This window comes from Panthera pardus, unplaced genomic scaffold (genome assembly GCF_024362965.1).
Source record: "Panthera pardus isolate Hobbes unplaced genomic scaffold, ASM2436296v1 HiC_scaffold_12, whole genome shotgun sequence".
Taxonomy (NCBI): Eukaryota; Metazoa; Chordata; class Mammalia; order Carnivora; family Felidae; genus Panthera; species Panthera pardus.
Window position 1 is genome coordinate 103,650,046 of NW_026526677.1, and position 23,346 is coordinate 103,673,391.

Genomic DNA, 23,346 nt, shown 5'->3' on the forward strand with positions numbered 1-23,346 from the left:
CTTCCGTCGTGTGGGAGAGGAAGTTAGGGCCTCTGTCTGGGACAGCAGCCTGTCACTGTGGCAGGGAAGGTGCCTCTCTGCTCCTTTCTGTGTCTCTGCCCATGGTGCCCTTCCTCTGAGTGAGACGCCAGGAGTCCAAGCAGGGCAGGATGCTGTCCCCGTTGGTGGCTCCACACCCCATGGAATGAAAGGAAACACAAGGGAGGAGCCGGAGGGGTGGGGTTGGACCGGCCTGAAGGCGTGAACCCAGAGGCAGCCCCTGAGCTGACCCCTGTTCTCGGCCACACTGCTCTGCTCTACCTGGAGTTTAGCACGTCCTGTCCCCCTCAGGGCTCACTTCACTGAGCAGGCTGATGCCCTGGAGACTCACTCCCAGAGTGTCATTTTCTGGACGACGTCATTGACTGAGGGCACTCAGGACTCTGAGGAAACTTGCGTGTGGCCCGGACCTCCACCTCCCTGTTTATCAGGCTGTGAGTGGTTCGTGTGGGGCCCTGCAGACCCCAGTCTGAGACCTGACAGCCGGCTGGGGTGCGACCCTGGACATGCCCTTGAAGGAACCCTGTGTGCAGCTAAGATGAAGGTCCCCGTCCTATAGGTGCATCCGGGATCTCGAGCTGAAGATCTCCCCCCACCCCACTCTCAGGGCCACGCTGCCCCAGACTCAACTCATAGAAGGAAGAGTCTGGGTTCTGGAGTCTGTGTTCATGACCCACTTGCGTGAACTTGGGTCAGTTACTCACCCTCTCTGTGCCTGTTTCTTCATCCGAGACACGGAAATAATATCGAATCTCATGGGCTGTTGTGCAGATGAAGTGAAATGATAACGTGCACAGCGCTTCACACAGTGACTAGCATGGAATAATAGCTGTTCCATTTGTCATTCCCTCTTCTTTTCACATCAATCGTGGACATCATACACTTTCATCGGCGAATGTTTCAGTGTGTATCCCTACAGGATAAGGACTCTACAAAAACTAAGCAGAATGCTACTGCCACGCCTAGAAAGTGTTAGCAGTAATTCCCAAATAGCGTCCAAATCTACTCTTCAAATTTTCAATTGTCTCCTGAATGTCAAGGATCTTTAACAATTGGTTTCTTTGAATCAGGATGCACGTAAGTTCCCCACATTATAATTGGCCGATCCGGCTTTCGAGTTTCTTTTATCACATTTTCCACAAGCTGGATTTTGCTAATTGCATCCCTTCAATTTGCCTTTGAGGTACAGACACGAAGTAGGTATTTGTGCAAGTGAAATCTTGCTGCCCCCGCCCCTTTGCCCCCCATTTAGGAAAGAGCTCCTTTCTCCTTTGTGGAAAAGAAGTGTCCCCACTGTCCCCAGGGCCAGCCTGCTGTGGAAGGATGGGGGACACGGGGAGAGGGGCTTCCCCAGGCTTCCCAGCAGCGTGATGGTGGAGGTCAGCTGCTATTGGGATGCACCCACTCTTTGTTTTCATGAACAGGGGTGTCTTTTCATAAAGCAAAGCAATTTTCTGCCAAAGAGCAAGGACTGTTTTTCCTTCTTCCAGAGCAATAAGGGCCAGGATTTGTCTCCCTCTTGGCTTTCAAGAGCATGTTTTCTCAATTCTTTCCTGAAATTAAAGTAAAGGTCAAGAAGGCTGGTCTGAGACCTGCCCTCCCTCCTCTCAGGCTCCTGCTGGTGAGTCTGGCTAAGCGCGTACCTGCCCCCTGGGCTCTGTGACCCAGCCCTCAGGGCAAGCTCAACTTCCCAATTTGTGTCGTCTGGTGTTGGGGGTGGGGGCGGGAGGACTTGCAAAGGGAGGAAGAGAGAAAGAAGGGGAAAAAAAAAAAGACACAGTGCCAGCCTGTGGGCTCCCTTCTGAATTTAGATCTGAACAATTTCTAGAGGCTTCCTTCTCCACACTGTGTTCCCTCCCTCGGGGAGGGGGCCCCGGGCCCCACGCCCTCTGCCCTGCTTCCCACCTGCCAGTTTTCTGCTCGGCACGTGCGCGGCCCCAGTGAGCCGCCCCGGCCCTGGCGCAGCGTTGAGCTGCGAGGATTTTTAATCAAAAGGCAGGACACGCACGCACGCAGAGAACAGTACCACCACCACCCGCTTAGCATTACTGGAGTGTTCTCTCCCCACCCCCTCCCCACACTGAGTCACTCCCAGCTAACAGTTAATTAATTTGTGACACTTTGACAGTTTTTGAGGAGACATTTTTACGGAGCCTTCAAAATGCACAGGGATGGGACTGTCAGGCAGAAGCCCTTCCTGCATGCACTGGGTCTTTCCAGACCTTTGCCTGCCTCACCCTACCATAGACCTCGGGGCCCTGGGCCCAGCCCTGAGTGAACCTGGGAGAGGTCTCAAAGCCCTGATGTCCTCCTCTGTCCCAGCCTCTCAGGGCATTCCACACTCCCAGTGACCCCTGGGCAGACCCGGGGCACCTGGCCACCTTGGGAAGAAGAAGAAATGCAGAGTGGACATCCAGGATGAGAGCATGAGGGGTAGGGAGGCCCCAGTCGCGCTCAGCGCTGGTCTCTTTCTACTGTTGGAGAAGGTTCCCACGCGGGGGCCCCTTCCCACAGCTGAGGAGCTGTGTGTGCTCCAGCCTCTCCCCGGGGCCCCCCTACAGCTCCTTGGGTGAGCTGTGAATCTCAGCTACACGCAACGTGCTCCCTAGGGATGTCTTATGGCCTCTGGTTAGTGCTGTGTGAGAAGTGGCTCCGGTCACCTTGGCCTGCTGGGACTTCACCCCCACCGTGGGGTGCTAATGTAGACACTGCAAACCCCTGCCCCGCCTCCCGCCAGGCCTTCTGGGAGCCCAGAAGTCACCCCACCAGCTGTGTGCATCCCTTCCCACAGAATTCGCGTTATCTCCCCACCTCCCCACACACCTACACTTGCCTTTACACACGTGCATTCTCTTTTTCTTTCAATGGCTTGTAACCCTCTGTGCCCCAGTGACGGCACATCTGGAGGATTCCCTGAACGGACCCCAGCCAGCTGGGCAACCAATGCCAGCTGCCGCCGTGACCCAGACCCACAGGGCCAGAGAAGGAGTCTAGGGGAGGCTACTGGTACTCCTCGAGAAGGATCCAGGGGAGAAACAACCATCAGGGACTAGAAAAAACCGGCTCCTTCACACTGGGGTGAGGTACCGGATCCCACGGATGCCTCTCAAACATTTACCGAGTGCTCAGTATGGCTGCCACCATGCTGGAAAGTGAGAAGACCGTGAAGAGACAAGATGAGTGTGATCCTTACACTGGTGGAGCTCACAGGCTGGCAAGAACAGACATTAAACAAATAATTAGATAAGTGACTTAATTATATGGTGATGAGTGCCACCAAGGAGCACGTGTGCTGTGAGCGTCGTACGCGAGAGGATGGCTCTGAGCTGGAGCCTCAGAGACGCTTCCCTGGAGAAGGGATTGTCCTGAAGGGGGAGGGGGAGGAGGGGGCCGGCTGGGACTCTGGGGTCTTGAGCCTCTGTGGAAGGACTGGGCCTGGTTAGGGGTTGGGACACTGAAAGCCGGGAGCGGGGAGCAGGTGGTACCTATGCTGCTGGTGGCTTTGTGGCCTTGGTGACGAGAAGTTGAGTGAGCACCAGAGGCCAGCTTCTCTTTGCTGTGAGGTAGGAGGCAACAGGCTGCCTGGCCAGGTTCAGCTCTAGGGAGCAGTGGGGAGGTTCCTGGGTGCTGCTGGGACTTCACTCCCACTGATGATTCTTAGGACTGTGCCCCCCGCCTGGCTCCTGTGAGGCAGTTCCAGACACAGCCAGAGAACAAGAATGAAGAGATTCATCCAAGCTGTTGCACACTTTCTAAGGAGACCTGGGCAATTTTTTCCACAGATGAACAGATCGAAGCCCTATTGCCGAGTGGCTGCTTGGCCCATGCTTTGCTCCCTCACTGTCCCTGCAGAATTCTGGGTTGGACTAGGGAAGTTTCCAGATCTGGAGGGGGAACAGAGTGGGTGGTGTCAGTGTGTGGCCTACTCACCCTCTCAGGCCCCTGGAGGGCTGGTTTCCCAGATAATCTAGGTCACTTTGTCCAAACCTGGTCCCCTACAGCTGCCCCCAGGTCCTGAGCAGTGGAGGGAGTCCAGGAGGGAATAGGTACTCCGCCCCAGGCCTGAACCCTAGGAATTTATAGGTACAGGACCTTACCTGGGCCCAGGAGGGGAGGATGGGGCAAAACAATGGGCATTTCTTCTCTCGAGAATGACTCTTGGCAGCTGAGCCAGACCCAGCTCTCCCTTCAGTTCTGGGCCTGCCTGGAGGTGACAGCATCCATCACTTTGCTGGCCCTCCGTCCTCATGCCTGGCCATGGAAGGCCAGGGCCCAGAAGGCTCTCCTTGGGGCTGCCTGGCCTAGGGCCCTGGGAATCCAAGGCCCTGCTTCCTCTGCCGCCTGCTGAGACTGCCCTCCTGGGCCCAGTAAGTGAGGGCATTAGTTAAAGACTGTTCTGGTTTCCCTTTGGAGTAGGAGGAGCTGCAGGAGGCCCAGGGGACGTGCCCACCCCCAAGTCTTGGTCTGGACCTTCCTGCAGAGGAGCAGGGGGTGGCTGGAACTGCATCTGGAGGAGGAGGAACCCCTTACCCACTCACTCCCAATTCCCCTCCAGTTCCAGTCGCTCAGGCAAGCTGCTTTTGAAATGCAAATGCAAAGTACCCCCCCTCACCCCTCCTTTTTCATTGAAATGCTTCAAGTTTCAGAAAAGGGGGAAAATGATGTGTTTAAGACAGCAGTGTCTCACCCGCCATCGAGCCTGATAAGGGATTGTTAAATTTTAATTAGACAATTTGACGCCTTCAAATGCCAAACTTTCTGGGGAGGCAGCGCCCTGGAACCGGGTTGCTTGAGTTTATTCTGCACCAAAGTTTCCTTAGGCCTCATTTCTGGGCCCAGAGCCCCCAGGTTTTGCTGGTGAAAGGACTCAATCTAGAGAGAGGACAGAACCCTCTCCTCTCTCCTCCCAGACCAATCAACTTGCCCCCAGGGTCCCGGGTTACCCCACCAGGCTGAGGACCAAGGGCAACTGTAAGCCCCCAAGTTTTTCCTCAGACAAAAGGTCAGTTTGGGGGTCAGCCTTGAACTGTGGAATTTTAAAGCAGTTTTCTTCTTCCAAAACGTACTTGTGAGAAGCAGTTTGTATCTGCAGGCTGTGGAGCCTCCCTTCCACAGCCTCCACTCTCTACTCTACTCCCCTGCCCCAGTGCAGCAGATGGTGGGAGTCTGTGGACTGCCAGGGGCAGACTCTTGGGCCAGCTCGGCCCCAGCTATCTGGGCGGTAACTACATTCCTCAACCAGACAGCTAGCTAATTTTCAAATGAAGGCACAAACAGACAGTGGTAACATATGTAAAGCCCAAAGGGTAAGTGGCGGAGGCCCCGGAGGCTGGAAATGACCGCTTCATGGTCCTCTTGCCCTGATAACCCCATACACCTCGATTCACTCCAGATATCTCGTTAGGAAGGTCTGCTGTATAGGCTCTGAAGACAGTAACCATCACAGCAGTCTGGGTGCTAAGGAGAACTGACCACCAGGGTGGGCGAATCTGGAAGATCTTCCAGTAGACCGTTGCCCTTCTGAGCTGAGGCAGGGCAATGGGGGCTAGAGACAGATGTGGGTCAGGCGTGGCCCGAGGCCTGCGGGCCGCCCACACTGTGGACTCCCCCATGCTCCGGGCTCCCTCCTCTTTCCCACACACCAGGGCAGCTGAGAACAGAAAGCCTAGGAGGCCCCAGAGCACACGGGCGCCTCGTCTGCCAGCATCTGCTGGGGAGGGCAGGGAGCTGCGGTCGTCCCCCCTTGCCGCACAGGGAAGATGAGGGTGACTCTCTGGGGGAGTGGCAGCCTCTCCTTCTGCAGGTGTCTTTGTCAGCTCAGGCTGCCTTAGCAAAGTACCGAAGACTGGGGGGTTTAAACAGCAGAAATTAATTTCCTCATAGTTCTGGAGCCTGGGAGCCTGAGATCAAGATGCCAGCTTGGGTTGGGTTCTGGTGAGAGCTCTCTTCCCGGCTTTACAGATGGCTGCCTTCTCGCTGAGTGTTCACACGGCATGAGGAGGGGCAGCCTGGGGTGTCTCTTCCGATAAGGACCCTGTCCTCATGGTATTTAGACCCCATCTCCAAACACCAAGGCCCCATCTGCAAATGCCATCACCTTGGGGGTTATGGCGTCCACATAGGCATCTGAGAGGCACACAACTCAGTCCGTAGCAGTAGGGTTAAGTCATCCATCCCTGCTCCAGGAGACAGGACTAAGTAGCTAAGTATTGACAGTGACCATGTATGTATTTGGTGCTCACTAAATGCTCCTTGATTGGGGACTGGTTTGGAGATCTTACACATGAGGCAGGAGCCTCCCAGAGGAGGATGGAAGCGGCGTATGGACGTTGGTGAGCGAGGTGATCATATTTTCATGACTCCAAATCGATATTCTTGTTCTGACAACAGAAAGTTTTAAACATAATGTGGAACTTATTTACCTGGAAAGTCTTACAAGAATAATTTTCCTGGGGTTATACCTTTAGCCATCCCCTTTTTATTATTTTATTTTGTTTTATTTATTTTTTTATTAAAATTTTTTTCTTGTTTATTTATTTTTGAGAGAGAGAGACAGAACACAAGTTGGGGAGGGGCAGACACACACACACACACAAACACACACACACACACACACACAGAATCCAAGGCAGGCTCCAGGCTGTGAGCTGTCAGGACAGAACCCAACATGGGGCTCACACTCACAAACTGTGAGATCATGACCTGAGCTGAAGTCCTATGTTCAACCGACTGAGCCACCCAGGCGCTCCTGTTTTATTTTTATTTTTATTTTATTTTATTTTATTTTATTTTATTTTATTTTATTTTATTTTTTTATTTTGAGAGAGAGAGAGAGCATGAATGGGGGAGAAGGGCAAAGAGAGAGAGAGAAAAAGAGAATCTTAAGCACATTCAGTGCAGAGCTAATGCATGGGGCTTGATCTTACAACCCCAGGATCATGACCTGAGCCGAAATTAAGAGTTGGACACTTGGGGCACCTGGATGGCTCAGTAGGTTAAGCACCTGACTTCACTCAGGTCATGATCTCACAGTGTGTGATTTCGAGCTCTGCATTGGGCTCCATGCTGACAGCTCGGAGCCTGGAACCTGCTTCAGATTCTGTGTCTCCCTGTCTCTCTGCCCCTCACCCGCCCACATTCTCTGTCTCTCTCTCTCTCTCAAAGATAAATAGATATTAAAAAAATTATATATATATATATATATATATATATATATATATATATATATATATATAAAAGAGTTGGACATTCAACCGATTAAGCCACCCAGGCATCCCCATCCCTTTTTTAAAGAAGAACAAGAAATTTGGACCACCCTGGAAAATCCTAGGTGCCAACTGATATTGAGCTTGGCATTTCCCACCTCCGGGAGCCACAGAGTGGGCACAGACCTCACCTGGCTTCTCTGGAACCAGGACCAGGCCAGAATACCTGGAGCCTCTTCTCCCCACAAAAGCAAAAACTCTGACTTGGATGGAGAGGCTTGAGCACAGGGCAAGGGCAGGCATTTGAGGTGCCCTCTGGGGGCCCCTGGAGTGAGAAAGACCACAGTCTAGCTCTTTGTGCCTTCCTCTGGGACACCACTTGAGCCCTGGGCAGAAGGAAAAGGAGAAGGGAAGGGATGAGGCTGGCGCTGCTGCAGGCAGGCTGCCTGGGGACTGACGGGTTTCCGCAGGCATCCTGAGAATGTGCCAGCAGAGAAATGCCAGGGGGACCCTGTATTTTAACCTTGCTAAGATGCACACCTCCCACCTTCACTTACACCCATTTTAATGTTTCTGAACTCAGCATGCATTTTGCAGTTGGCCCTGTCTTAGAGCTGTGTTGGAGTTTGATGGTATTTTTTTTCTTTCCTAGTGGTACGTAAAACAATGGCGCATGTTACATTCAATTCTATCTTAGAGCCTAGGAAATATGGCAGTTGGAATCACGGGCGATAGCAGGTGGGCTGGGAGACCTGGATCTTCCAGGCCAGCTGCTATGTCATCCCAAGGCTTGCTCAGATTTGTCCTGCAACCGTGGCTCAGGAATACTTTGACTTTATTTTCCTTTACTCCCTTCCAAGGGTTGTTTGCTGCACCTTGGAACGCCTCTCCCTTCATCTAGACCCCCCACTTTGCAAGGAGGAGCCATAGGAGGCAGCACTGTGTAACAGCAGGAGCCCAGGGCATCCCCTGACCCTAATGGGCTGCATTTGGACAGTATGGTTGCTTCACCCCCAGGAGCTTCAGGCTCGTTGTCTGAGTGCTTGTTTTTTTTTTAATTCCTTTGGTTGGTTTGATTTATTTTTAATTATTGTTAATTTTTAATTTATTTGTTTTTAATTTACATCCAAGTTAGTTAGCATATAGTGCAGCAATGATTTCAGGAGTAGATTCCTTAATGCCCCTTACCCATTTAGCCCATCCCTCCTCCCACAACCCCTCCAGCAACCCTCAGTTTGTTCTCTATATTTAAGAGTCTCTTGTATTTTGTCCTCCTCCCTGTTTTCATATTATATTTGCTTCCCTTCCCTTGTGTTCATCTGTTTTGCATCTTAAATTTCTCATATGATTCAAGTCATATGATATTTGTCTTTCTCTGACTGACGAATTTCACTTAGCATAAGACCCTCCAGTTCCATCCACGTAGTTGCAAATGGCAAGATTTCATTCTTTTTGATTGTCAAATAATACTCCAGTGTGTGTGTGTGTGTGTGTGTGTGTGTGTGTGTGTGTGTGTGTGTATACACACACCATGTCTTCTTTATCCATTCATCCATCAATGGACATTTGGGCTCTTTCCATACTTTGGCTATTGTCTATAGTGCTGCTATAAACATGGGGGTGCACAAGCCCCTTAAAAACAGCATACCTGTATCCCTTGGATAAATACCTAGTAGTGCAATTGCTGGGTCATAAGGTAGTTCTATTTTCAATTTTTTGTGGAACCTCCATACTGTTTTCCAGAGAGGCTGTACCAGTTTGCATTCCCACCAGCAGTGCCAGAGAGATCCTCTTTCTCTACATCCCCGCCAACATCAGGGATGATGTTGCCTGAGTTGTTCATGTTAGCCATTCTGACAGGTTTGAGGTGGTATCTCATTGTGGTTTTGATTTGTATTTCCCTGATGATGGGAGCATTTTTTCATGTGTCGGTTGGCCATCTGGATGTTGTCTTTGGAGAAGTGTCTCTTCATGTCTTTTTGCCCATTTCTTCACTGGATTATTTGTTTTTTGGGTGTTGAGTTTGATAAATTCTTTATACATTTTGGATACTAACCCTTTATCTGATATGTCATTTGCAAATATCTTCTCCCACTCTGTTGGTTGCCTTTTAGTTTTGCCGATTATTTCCTTCACTGTGCAGAAGCTTTTTATTTTGATGATGTCCCAATAGTTCATTTTGCTTTTGTTTCCCTTGCCTCCAGAGATGTGTTGAATAAGTTGCTGTGGCCAAGGTCAAAGAGCTTTTTCTTGCTTTCTCCTTGAGGATTTTGATGGCTTCCTGTCTCACATTTAGGTCTTTCATCCATTTTGAGTCTACTTTTGTGAACGGTGTAAGAAAGTGGTCCAAGTTCATTCTTCTGCATGTCGTTGTCGAGTTTTCCCAGCACCACTTGCTGAAGACACTGTCTTTATTCCATCGGATATTCTTTCCAGCTTTTGTCAAAGATTAGTTGGCCATGTATTTGTGGGTCCATTATTGCGTTCTCTATCCTGTATCATTGATCTGAGTGTTTTTGTGCCAGTACCATACTGTTTGATGATTACAGCTTTGTAATATGTCTTGAAGTCCAGGATTGTGATGCCTCCAGCTTAGTTTTCTTTTTCAAGATTGCTTTGGCTATTTGGGGTCTTTTCTGGTTCCATACAATTTTAGGATTGTTTGTTCTAGCTCCGTGAAGAATGTTGGTGTTATTCTGATAGGGATTGCTCTTGGTTTGATTTTTAAAGCTCACATTCCTTGAGAGTTTACCTGTGCAGGCCACTTATGTATCATCGTACTTAATCCTCACAACAGTAATTGCTAATCCCCAATTTGCAGATGGGAAAACTGAGGCTCAGGAAAGCCACGTAATCTGGCCGACACCTTGGAGCAAATAAAGGTGGAGTTGGGATTTGAAACCAGGTGTTTTGGTCCTCAGCCCTATCTTCTACTAGTATCTCTCATGGTAGAGTGCGTCATCAAAAGGGCTAGATTTGCTGATGTCTGAAGTTCTGCTCTGCTTGGTGTGGTGTGAGAGTGATTCAGACAGCCCCTGCTTGTGAGAGATGTCGGTCCCAGGCAGGAAGGGTGCTGAGGACACGGCAGGGATGGAACTGGCTCCGGGGGTGGAAGAAAATCCTGCTCCAAGATATTAATAGGGTCTACAGGCATCTAGGCATTTTCCAGGCTTTCCCATTCTTTCTGTAATGCACTTGTTTCAGCAAAAAAACAAGATATAGAATAAATGCTTGATTAGAAAATTAAATGCATGAAGCCTTCCCAGCTGTAGGTGAAGGAACTCACTCCTGTCCTGCAGAGTAACCAGCACACAGAGGAATGAGTGCTCACCTCCGACCCTGCCCTGACTGGAAATGCTCACGTTTGCCATCTTACTTGTTCTCATGATTTTAAGTCCTGAATGAAAGTCTTCCCCCTCCAGGAAGCCCTCCAGGAGCACCCCAGCCAGGCCCATGTACGTATCCTCTGTGATTTCTGAGCATCCACTGCAGCGCCTGGTGGTAGAGTGGGCCCCAGCACCTGTGCACGACCAACTCACTCCCCCAACTACTGGGCCTGCTGACAACGGACAGTTCCAGCTGGGTCCGCCCTCTTAGCAGATGCTCACTTGAAGAGAGATATCTCTCTCCAGGTCACACCTTCTCCCTGGGACAGTCCACGCCCTAGGACATTATGAGAGAGACAGCTCTGCAGGCTTCCTGAGGGCTCTCTGAGGTCACCTGAGACCTTTGATGTGACCGCAAGGCAGCCCAGCTTCTCCCCAGTCCAGCCCTGCCTCCTCCCTTCTCTGCAAGCCTCCATTCTGAGAACATTCCCCAGTAAATTTCCTGCACGCCAAAGTCCTCCTCAGGGTCTTATTTCTTGGGATCCAACATGCAACACCCGTGGTCCTCTTGCGTTGCCTCTCTCTTTTGTCACTTGTTAATGTGGTGGCCTCTCTTTATAGCTACATCTCAAGGGTGGAGGGCTTTTCTTCCCGGCTGGACTCATAGAGCCTTTGATTGAGTTCAGCAACCCAACGTACGACCTGCAGATCCCAGAGAACAAGAGAGTATGCTCTTTTATTTGTTTATTCCACGAAGATGAGGCATGACCAAGATGTGGTGTAATGCTTAAGATGCTTACACTCCAGTGGGAGGTGTTGGGGGGGAACAGATACACAGAGAGGGTGTGTTCCAGAATAGAACTCAGGAATGATGCTGTGGAACCCCCAAGGGTAAGTGGTCCAGCAGAGAGCAGGAAGCGGGAAGATTCTGAGCTAGCCTTTCTTTGGAGGCCGTGTCAGGTCTGGGCAAGCAGCGGGAGGGGAAGGGAAGTTTTCCAAAGACTTTTCTCATTTGTCAAGGGGGGATAATAGCTGCAGGCCGCGGAGGTTGTTTTGAGGACAAAACTATCAAACAAAACTATCAAATCCTCTACAAGCATATGAAGCCACATCACAGGCTTCATACAGGATTGTACAGAAACAGAAGTCTGGTTGGGTCTAGAGAAGGGGTGGGGTGGGGTAGAAGGGAAGCCATACAGTCTCCATCAGAGGCCACTGGCCCTACAGAGAGGGACCAGGGAAGTAAGAGGTGGGGCAGAGAGAACCTTCAGGAGCCCTGGGGGAAGTGAGTGGATCTCCACATCTCCAGGCCCCCGAAAGTGCTTGGCACATTGCTTTATGCCTGACGAGCTCAACAGACTCCCAATCTTGTGTGAAAACAAGAGGCAGGAGCAGCTGCCGTTCCTGATGGATACGTGCATATAGCTGTCCCGGGGTGTGCTCCAAATGGGAAGAGGGGCCGATGCCTTTGCAGAGGGCAGCGTCAGTGTGACACAGGGCCTCGGCGCCTCTGAGTTGGAAGATTTTTGCACTGGTGTCATGTCATGTCACCCTACATGGAATTAGGCATTTTGGCTTCCCCAGAGACTCCAGGCTGGTGTGGTGGTGCTGGGGCGGGGGGAGGGGTGGGAACATCATCCACACTCCTCTGCTGGGGGCCGGCAGAGCAAGTGTGTCAGATAAGGTTGAGGGGGTAGAGGGGGGCAGACCCTTCTCCAAAGTCCCTTCTGACCTGTTGTGGCTGGCGTGCCCTCCTCCCTGATCTGGACATGGTACCACACTCATCCCAAGTGGCATAAACTAGTAGACTTCAAATCCCTTTGGGTAGCCCAGCAACTGGATGTCGTGGCACCTTGGGCAGAGTGCTTTGAGGTACCGATAAGCTTGATTCCATCGTGTAAAACAGGAACACTTTTGTTAGCAGGAGAGTCAGCTATATTATATGTGCATTATGTTCTAATCACAACCAAAACACAGGCTGTCAAGCTCGTCAATGCCTGATGCGTCTCGGGTCTGCCTCTCAGGCTCTCTGCTTCCTGCTCTCAGTGAGCAGCTCCTCAGCCTCCCCAAGCCCAAGGCAGAAATGCTGTTCCCTCTACCCCTTCTCTCTCTGCTTGTCCCGGCCCCTCTCCCATCCCACATCTATCCATTGGATACCGATGCACGGGTCAGCCACTGATTCTGAACACTTCTCATCCCTGCCACCTTCATTCAGACAACCACCCTCCCTTCTCCAAATGACAGCCATAGCCTGGCCTCCTCCAAGGCCTCCCGATGCTGCAGCAGCCACTTTACTAAAACACCAGCCCGTGGTCCTTCCTCTGCACCCAACCCCTCAGGGGCTCCCAGTCTTATGAGACAGAATCTGGCCCATGACTGGCCCCCCGGTTTCATTTGCCCCTGCTTCACACCCTACGTTTTTAGCCAAACAGAACTGTTTGTTGTCTGGCACTGTGTTGTGTTCTCTCTAGCTGCAGGGTCTCCCAAACTGTTGCCCGGCTATTTCCTCCTTTGATCGCATCTCAGATGACACCTCCTTCAGGAAGTTCTCAGGCTCTCAGGGCAGGAATGCAGAAACTCCTCATCTCTTCCTCGGGTTCCTACAGCCTCCCAGCTGGTGTGCCGCCACCTGCTTGGTCACACACTTCCATCCTCTGAACAGCGGTTGGAACCTTCTCGCCGGAAGGCGCATCTGATCACGTGGTTCCCACTGCCCTTAGGCTCAAATGTAGCGTGACTTGGAAGGCCTTCTAGGATCTTGCTCTGGCCCCCTCCCCAGTTCAACTCACGGGCTTCAGCTGCCCCGAATGAATCTCTTCCAGCCCTCCACCGGGTGTCTGCTGTCTCGCTCTGTCATTTGCTTATGCTGTTTCTTGTGTCTAGACACTTCCCTGGGCTCCCAGCTCTTCACCTAATGACTTAGCACTTCCTCTGGAAAGTCTTATTTCAATGCTTAAACTAGCTTTTGTGGCCCTCCTGCATTCCATTTCCTAGTGCCCACTGCTTATACATTTAAGTGCTTGATTCATGGGCTGTTGTTTCTTTTAGGATGTGAGCTCGGTAAGGGCGCCCGGGTGGCTCAGTCGGTTAAGCTTCTGACTTCGGCTCAGGTCATGATCTCACGGTTCTTGAGTTCGAGCCCTGTGTCGGGCTTTGTACTGACAGCCCGGAGCCTGGAGCAAGGGCTTTAGATTCTGTGTCTCCCTTTCTCTCTCTGCTGCTCCCCGACTCATGTTCTGACTCTCTCTCTCTCTCTCTCAAAAACAAACATTAAATTTTTTTTAATTTAGAATGTGAGCTGGAGAACCATGTATATTTTGTTCCAGCCCATATTTCTAGCACCACATAGAACAATGCTCAATAAATATTTATAGAATCAAGAAGGAATGAATGTGTATTCCTGTTCCTGCCCCTAGAAGCTGGAACTCCTCACTAACTTGTCTCCAGGAGGTGGTACATGGGATGTGTTTACTAAGTGTTTGTTGAATAAATAGATGAATGAATGATCAGCTCTTTTCAAGTTCATTTGTTTTATTATACTTTTTTTAAAAAAATTATAATTGCTCATTTGTCTTGCCATCTGCAAGAACTTGCCAGCAGAAGAGTGGCAGCAGGCCCAGCGTTTTAAGAAAATCGTTAAAATACAGAACTGAAAATCCCGAGGCTGGAGAATTCTACTAACTGCCAGTGGTTGGCTGTAGCTTCGGAGCTTTCCGTGGGAGGCAGCACGCTCTGGGAGGTCCTCCTGGTCACCCGCCGTGTCCGTTTTTCCTGGCCAGAGCCTGGCCACCCAGTGGCCCCGTTGCCCCGATGGATCCACTGAACCTGTCCTGGTACGATGATGATCTGGAGAGCCAGAACTGGAGCCGGCCCTTCAACGGGTCCGAAGGAAGGACCGGAAAGCCTCACTACAACTACTACGCCACGCTTCTCACCTTGCTCATCTTCGTCATCGTCTTCGGCAACGTGCTGGTCTGCATGGCCGTGTCCCGCGAGAAGGCGCTGCAGACCACCACCAACTACCTGATCGTCAGCCTCGCCGTGGCCGACCTCCTGGTGGCCACGCTCGTCATGCCCTGGGTTGTCTACCTGGAGGTAGGTCTGCCCTCCCCTCCGCTGCAGGGGAGCCTGGAGTCCAGGCACTTCCCGACGAATTGCCTGGTGCCTTCTCAGCAGGCCTGGCCTCTCCCTCCACTCTGGGCTCAGTTTTTCCCTTTATGAAATGGGCTTAATGCCTCTTTCACAGTCCCAACTGCCCGTTGGAGAGTGCTTATTAAGGACCGAGTCCTCTATCCATGGCGTTTTCCCGTGTAGCCCTCAGGCCAGCCCTGCGAGGTCACCCCACGACTACCACCATCTCACAGGTGGTGAGCCAGGTGGTCAGAGAAATTCGGTGACTTCTCCGGCATCATGCAGCTGGCAGGTCCCAAGTGGAACTCGGCTTGGCCCCAGGTTGGTTGGTTAGATCATGCTGCAAATGGGAGTGATGGAGGAAGATCCTCAAGGAAGGGAGATGTTCATGCGTCCAGACCCGAAGCTTCCCATTCTTTCTTGTCACTTTGAAAGTGGGGCTGCTACTCCGTGTGCTCCTTATGCCTCCCCTCTTCCCAGTTCGGTCTAGCACCAATGTCTGGGACCTCCAGGCAGGGTCTGCTGTGGGCTGGGCCACAGCCCCCTGGCTCAGGAAGGACCACATGGTCACCCAGGGCTCGGCCCAGGATGGGGCCCAGCTCTGCACTTCTGAATAGAGAGTGGGCGGCCCCTGCCGTGGTCCAGGCACCTCGCCAGGCGTTTCTCAGACACAGACTCAGCAAACAGTCATGCTAATCCTGGGAGTTGATACTTTTCTTCTCAGTTTACAGAAGAGGAAACAGAAGCTTTGAGAAGCTGTCTGTCCTCAGATCGCACAGCAAGGGGAGTAATCAGGGAGCCACTTCCAACAGGCAGACGTAGGAGGGTCTAGGGGCTTGCGTCCTGGATCCTGCCCCTCTCTCGGCCTAGGATTCTGGGGTGGAGTCTGGGAACTGAGCAGCCAGTCAGGAAAGAGCCAACACTAAGGTCACTGCGATCATTGGGCACTTACCTACCCATCCTGGGCAAGGTAGGGGGGATACACCTGTGCTATGGAGGCAAGTCCCTGGCTGGGAGGGTGGGCTTCCACCTTTAAAGGAAAACGTGACATTTTGTAGGCTTGAGCCGAGGTGACACCCAGAAGAGGGAGCTGAGGTGGGGGAGAGGAGGCTGGCCCAGCATGGCCCCTCTCCTGGTCTCCGCACCCGGGGGCTCCCTGGGCTTCCTCATCATGCTCACAGGATCACACACCCCTGGTTTTCTGTAGCACAGCCCCAACAGGCTGGGACGTCCAAAATGAATGTTAAGGAAAAACCCCGAAGGAAACAAGCAAAATAACATGAAATCTACAGGTGCCACAGGCCAGGGGTCCACTTCCTCCACTACTCACACATCTGTGAGACTGTCCAAGCACGTCTTTTCTGAGGGGCCTCTCCCTGAGGAACCCTTCTCAATCCTAAGGCCTCTTCCCTTCCTGCTCCCTCTCAAAGGAGGGTCCCAGGCCTCAGACCATCAGGGGAGAATGAGGGGCGAGTGGCAGAGCAAAGAACCTCTCTGTGCCTCACTTTCTTTATCCATATAAAGGAGATAATCACAGTATCTACCTCGTGGCATTGCTTTAGAATCTAATGAGTTAGTTAATGTATGTAAAGGGCTCAGAATGGTACCGCACACTGTAATGAGCAAGATGTAGAAATCAGCTGTGACAGTGGTGCTGAAGACGAACGTGACGGTGGTAGACATCCAGCCCCTGTCCTCATAGCGAGAGCCCTCCCCATGCCCAGGCAGCAAGGCGCCCTCTACCCATAGTGAAGCATGCTCTGCCCGCGGCTCCTCGCAAGGCTTCTGGGCTTCCAGATCTACAGCCTTTCCCCCCACACTCTAGGATAGAGCCACATCTATACACAGGCTGTACTGGGGGTTTCTGAGAATCTGTAAGTCCTGTGAACAGATATATTCAACATAACCAGTTCACCATTATTTTAAGGGGGAAGCGCAGTGGTTTGGGGGGCAGGGTGGAGAACGGTATCACGGAGGGTAGTGCTCTAACTTTCTCATTATTTCCCTTTAAAACAAGAGCTGGACAGTGAGCTCGACTTACAGGTTATTGTCCCAGCCATTTTTTGTCCTTAGAGACTGTCCCGAGGGGAGTCTCAGCCTATCCCAACATCCTGTCAGAGTGTTCTTGCAACCCATATGCTCTATCCTTTCTAAGAGATGCTCTTGTTGTCCAGAATTTTCCACCCTGTTCCCTTCCCAGCAATACTAGTGCCTCTCATAGCCTGCCGTGTCAGCACGTGTCTAGCATGCTAGATTGGATTGGATGTGCTTTACTCTTTTTAAAAAAAAATTTTTTTAATGTTTATTTATTTTTGAGAGAGACAGAGACAGAATGCGAGTGGGTTAGGGGCAGAGAAAGAGGGAGACACAGAAGCAGAAGCAGAAGCAGAAGCAGGCTCCAGGCTCTGAGCTGTCAGCACAGAGCTCCACACGGGGCTCGAACTCACAAGCTGTGAGATCATACCTGAGCTGAAGTCGGACGCCCAACCAACTGAGCCACCCACTCACCCCCCGTCAATGTACATGGCTGCCAAAAATTTCTCTCGAGTCTTTGAGTCAGCTGCCCCCAGGCCTGTGGAGGAAAGCCCTCCCTTCTTCTGTGCTCCAGACAGGCCTTTAGGGGTAGGGATTGAGAGCTCCCTAAAGGCAAGGACTATGCCAATACTGTTTACCACTGTACCCCAGAGTCTAGGACAGAGTCTGGCCCATAGTAAGTTCCTCGTAAGTGTCTGTGGGAAAGATGGAAAGCAGGGGAGAGGGAAGGAGGGAGAGGAAGAGGGCCCTGGTAGCTCAGACCTGGATCCCTAGGGACATAGAAACAGCTCTGAAGTACTCGTCTGGGGGGGGGGGGCGGGCCTCAAGGTGGAGGGTGGACCAGGTGGGTCTGGGACCCTCCTAGCAGTGCCCTCCAGGTAGACTCTTTATACCCGGAGCTCCTCACCCCCCAATCCAGACCTGACATGCCATCTTGGGGAGTCCTGTGCTGTGATGTGGGCTCACGTGAGCCTAGAGAAGGCAGCTTCCTTCCTGTCTTCTGGGACCAGCTGCTGTTTCTTCACATCCAACATCAGTGGCTATAGCTCCTGTCACCGAGCTTAGGTGCCAGCATTTGGTGTCATGCCTGAGAGCAGAAAAAAGGGGCAGCACTGGGAATGAGCATGTTCCAATTAGCCTGACGACTGACAGTGCTATGACAGCAGGATGGGAACTGCCTTGCCCCAGGCCCTGGGAGGGGGGCTTTCCTGCTCCTTTTTCTCCTATTGGTAGAGGCCTAGGATGTGTCTCAAGGTCAGGGTCAGAGTGTTCCACACTTCCAAATTTGCCTGGGCCAGCTCGCTGCATGAGTGTGTGTGCCTGTGCATTTAAGTGGGTGGTATGGATGTGCATGGGCGTACGGGAAAGTGAGTGTGTGTGCGTGTGTGTCTGTGTGTGTAAGGGGGAGAGGGGTGCAGGAGCGGGCCTCCTCAGTTCCATCATACAAGGATATATGGGTACAGCCGCCCCTCCGCACCCTCTTCTGGTGTTTCCAGAGCTTGAGCCCAGGTTTTCCGTCCTGAATTCTCCAGGTGGGACAAAGAGCAGAACTGTCTTCTTGGTCTCAGAGCCATGGTCCTCACTGTTGTCCTTAACAGACACTCGCTGGGCCCCGACTGGGCCACACACCATGCTGGTCCCGAAGGAGCTGCCTGGCTCCCCCAGAAACCTGGGATCAGGGCAGGATCAGAAGCTGAGCAGAATGGCCTTGGGCAAGTCACTGCCCATTTTTGAGGCTCAGTTTCTCCATTGGCAGAATGGGATGCAAGTAGATCACACGGATGTTTTACAGACGAAGGCTCAAAGTTGAGGCACTAGGTGTAAATTGGTCATCATTCTTCTAGTCCGGTTTTTGGCACAAAATGGCCCTATGTGTCTAGCAGGGGAGGGGAGCAGGGACAAGTGCCTCAGACAGCCAGGGGCACGGCTTCCCTTTGCTGCCCCACGTCTCTCCCGGGCCCCAACTGGAGACCTGCAAGACCCCCACAGCTGTCCTCTGGGCCTGTGGCCCAGTCTGCCCCAGGAGAGCCAAACTATGCGGCCTGAGCTCATCGTCCCTCTTCCGTCCCCCCTTATGGTGCTTTGTCCCCAGGTGGTGGGCGAGTGGAAATTCAGCAGGATTCACTGTGACATCTTTGTCACTCTGGACGTCATGATGTGCACAGCAAGCATCCTGAACCTATGTGCCATCAGCATCGACAGGTGAGCCCAGCCAAGGTGGGAGAGGGGACCCAAGCCATTGGCCTTTCGGGCTGAAGAGGCAGGCTGTGTGCCTGTGAGTCCATGTGTGTGTGCACATGTGTACGTGCACATGCATATAGGTGCACGTGCATCTGTCTGGGAGAGTCCAGACCACCTCATGCGAGGCCATCGTACAGATGGAGATGCTACCAAGGATACCCAGCAGAGACTGGTGAAGAGGAGAAAGTTCCCAATGTTGACGGCAGCCCTAGGTCTATCGCTTCCTACTTAAGTGACCTTGGGCAGAATGTGCACATTCTCAGAACCCTATCTTGTCTAGAAATCAAGGACGATGACCCCTGTCCAGGTGGGGCCACAGTGTCCGGTTGTGTATTTCCTGTCCAGCACAGGGCAGGCACACGGCCAAGGGGGTCTGGGTTGTGCTCACTTTGTTAAACTATACCCTCGGAGCCTTTCACTGATTTGCACACGCAGGCCACGCGGGCTCCCCTGGCTGGGCTCCCCTGGCAGGATTCTTGGAAGGTGAAATGAGCTACTATATGAGAAGTGCTGGGTCAAGGAGGCGAATGATTTCCACCGTTATTATTTTCTGCTGAATGGGGCTGAATTCTTTCTCCGAGGAGCCTGGCTACCAATCCGTCAACAAACGCTTCCACTTTCTGTGAGCACAGCATGGGTGCAGTTTCAGAGGTGCAAAGACCCAGACCCTGGTCCCTCAAAAACCTTAAAATCCGAGTAGGGATACTGGAGTAATAGATATGGCCCAGGATTACATGATAGCCGGTCAGTCACTAAAGTATCACCAACTACCCTTGCTGTCTGAGCTGGGGCAGGAGAAAGGAGTGATTTAGGGTAGACAGGCAGCTTTCAGGGAATTTCAGACAACTGGAACTCCTCAAGGTGTGGGGTGTCTCTGGTGTGTGCCTGCTGTGGAATGAGTTCCTGGGCCTGTACCCCAGACTCAGGGTCCCCTGCCCCGTGACCTTGCAGGTACACAGCCGTGGCCATGCCCATGCTCTACAACACCCGCTACAGCTCCAAGCGCCGAGTCACTGTCATGATCGCCATCGTCTGGGTCCTGTCCTTTACCATCTCCTGCCCACTGCTCTTCGGACTCAACAACACAGGTGAGTCCTGTCTCTGTCTGCCTGGGGTTCCGCTGCCCCCCTTCGCTGCACGGGACCCCGAGAGAGCTGAGCCTCTGGCGCAGACTTAGGGGGATGACCTTTTTGACAGCCTAGGCTGAGACCAGGCTGGGTCTCCCCGGCCAAGCCTGACTCTCAGTTGTACCTGGATGGGCCGGAGAGGAACCATTATGCTTGAGGCATAATGGGGTTGCGTGAAGAGTGGGGGTAATGATTCAGGAGGATGTCTGGCCATTTTCAACTTTGTTTATTTAACCGAAACAGGCCAGACAGCCCCACCAACTGCATGTGTTTGCGTGTGTGTGTGCGCGTGCATATGCACACATGGGGGGGGGGTGACTACGGGGTCCCATCCCCACCCCACGGTGATGCTGTTTGTGGTGATGAGGCTGCAGTCCAAGCTGGCCCAGCTCTGCACAGACCTGAGTCCTTTGGAGCAAGAGAGGTAGAAATAATAGAAGCTAGCCCACTGCACCTGTCCTGTGTGTCTGACGTAGAGGAAATAGGTGTTGGCCTGCCTGCCTGCCGGCGTGGGCAGAGAGCTTTCTCTCATCAGGCAGGCTCCAGTGAGGCAGGTGCACCTCTGGAGACCCTTACAGGGCAGGACACCAAGAAGCCTTGCAAAGTACCTCTTGTAGGAATTCCAAGAAGTGGGGAATAGGCTTATTCCCTGAGCATATGCTCAGATCAATCTGGAAAGGCCCTGAGATAGAAGTCAGACATCTTCTAGACCAGGAAGGGAACTTGGAAACACATCAGAACACAGGGTTGAGCAAATAGGACCAAGTCACCTTGTCCCTAAAATTGAAAGGTGGTAGACCGCCCCCATGTATACAGCAAGGGTTAAAATAAGGGTTTACTCTTTGACAATAATTCCCTTCTGTTATTTTTTCCAAGCACACTGGCCCCACTCATGTGTTCACGGGCAATAAAACTAATAATGAAATAAGGAGGGAATGTTAATGGGAAAACTCAGAAATAGTCCATGAGAGCTTAGCTTGTTGCTCACAGTTGTGATTTGAAATCTCTGGTTTATGGTGCACGTTCATTTACATCTAGCATTTCCGGGTGGCCTTAGACACCTAGGCGTGCTCTCGGTGACCTCGCTGCTGGAGTCTGGCAGAGGAGGGAAAGGTCTCTTGTGGCGCTGTGGCGCTGTGGCCCTGTGGGATGCTGACGTCCCCTCTGGGCTCTCCTTCCCCCCCCAGACCAGAACGAGTGCATAATCGCCAACCCCGCGTTCGTGGTGTACTCCTCCATCGTCTCCTTCTACGTGCCCTTCATCGTCACCCTGCTGGTCTACATCAAGATCTACATCGTCCTCCGCAGGCGCCGCAAACGGGTCAACACGAAGCGCAGCAGCCGGGCTTTTAGGGCCAACCTGAAGGCCCCGCTCAAGGTCCCCAGATCCCCCACCCCCTCCAATGCCCACACCTCACCATTATCAAGGGAGCTTGCCCAGGCGCAGGTGGAGGCCCAGGGCAGTGCAGTGGGGCGGGGCTTAGGCTGGAGGGGGCTCCACGGACCTGGACCTGGGCAGGGCACAGTCTGAAGGCGTGGACCTCCGTGGGATGACCGAATCTCCAGGAGCCGGATGGAGGCAGGGCAGGTGGTGGACACCATCTGGGAGAAGTCTTTGCTTGGAGATCCTTGTCTGAATGCACCCTCTCCTCTCCTTCCTTTCCCATCACTTGTCCTTCTTTGCTGTGGCCCCTCTCTCTGCCTTTCCTCCCTCTGTGCTTCCCTCCCTCCCCTTTACCTTCCATGCTCCCTGTGCTCCCCTCTGTGTGCACCTCCTCCTTCCTCCCCGCTCTTTCCTCCTCCTCTCCTCCACCTTGCTTCCACTGCCTCCCCCTTATGTCTTGTGAATTCTCCCCTCTGCTCAGCCCTCCCTGTATGGGAAGACAGTATGTGGGCCTGGAAGGAACCAGGATCTTGGGGTTAGACACATCGGGTTCAAGGCCTGGCACTGCCACCTTTTTTGCTGAGTGACCTTGGGCAGGTTGCTTAACTTCTCTGAGCCTCGGTTTCCTCATCTGTTAAATGGGAATCATAATGCCAGCCTCTCAGCGTGGTCTTGAGGATTCAACGTGAGAGGGATATGAATATGTCTAGCATGTGCCAGACCCTTAACAGGTACCCCATTAAAGTCAGGGCCCGTTTGTCCCTCGTCCTGCCCACCTTTTCCCCTCACAGGACCAACTCCTCCTCTGCCCTTCTCTGAGCCCCGGTGCCCAGCCTGACCACCCCACGTCGGGTGTCTGTCCCCAGCCGCCTGCCCGTCATGACCAGTGTACTGGCTCACTCCACAGGGCACCTGCACTCACCCCGAGGATATGAAACTCTGCACCGTTATCATCAAGTCCAATGGGAGTTTCCCAGTGAACAGGAGGAGAGTGGTAAGTGCTCAGGTCAGGGACCAGAGCCAGGTCCTTCCGCCCCTAGGGAAACCCAGCTGCCGTGATTCTCAGAAACCCCACCGGCAGCGCACATCCCAGCCTCCCCCACTTTGCCTCTGAGGCCAGACTCACCATGCACACCTCACAAGCAGGCATGCAGCAAGACGGCTCGATTCTGCAAGGCACAGATAGGCACCCCTAGCGCAAGAAAATGGTTGGGAGAGAGGACTTGGCCGTAATAACATAATTCAAATAAGAAGAGTGGCTGTTACCATTCACTGAACACCCACCGTGTTCCTACTGTCTCATCAAATCCTCACAGCGACCCTGAGAGGTAAGTCTTATTGAGCTTATTGATTTTAACTTTATGGAAGAGGAAACAGAGGCTCAGAGAGGGTAGGTAACTCACCCGAGGCGAAACAGTGAGATAGTGCATATTTGAGCCCAAACCCACATGACTCCGAAGTCCACGCCTCTGCTGCTCTTCCCTCTTGCATGTGCTTCCTTACTACAGGCAGGTTCTGGGGCTGGAGGCTGGGCATGGAGGGGGTGAGTAGGGGAGCGAGCAGAGCAGCCTTGGGGCTGGTGGGGCAGTGCAGCCCGAAAGTAGAGCCTGGAGACGTGGAAGCACAGCAGACCCCAGGCTCTGCCCAGAGGAAGTAGCAGCAGGATCCCAGCAGCAGATGCCGCAGCCCCAGCTGGGCCAGGGAACCCACCCAGAGCCGCACATGAAGTTCAGGTCAGGTGTCCACAGGAAGCGGGGTCCCCACTGTTCACTTGCACGGCAAGGGTAGGACTCCCTTTATGAGATGGGTGCCAAACGGGCATTCAGGACTGGGATGGGGGCAGCAGCTGAGTTATATCA

The 23,346-nt window shown here is 52.5% G+C and overlaps 1 protein-coding gene across 2 annotated transcripts in view; it reads left to right on the forward strand.

Annotated features, from left to right (window-relative positions):
- The window catches only part of DRD2 (dopamine receptor D2), a 64,770-nt gene that overhangs the window by 37,386 nt on the left and 4,038 nt on the right, over positions 1-23,346 (forward strand). The window contains exons 2-6 of one of the 2 annotated variants that reach the window (XM_019469125.2): positions 14,350-14,665; positions 18,828-18,937; positions 19,928-20,064; positions 21,291-21,481; positions 22,395-22,481. In XM_019469125.2, coding sequence (XP_019324670.1) covers positions 14,381-14,665; positions 18,828-18,937; positions 19,928-20,064; positions 21,291-21,481; positions 22,395-22,481 — 810 coding nt within the window. In that variant the 5' untranslated portion in view covers positions 14,350-14,380. The remainder of the gene's footprint in view (positions 1-14,349; positions 14,666-18,827; positions 18,938-19,927; positions 20,065-21,290; positions 21,482-22,394; positions 22,482-23,346) is intronic. The other variant, XM_019469126.2, reaches the window with a different exon arrangement.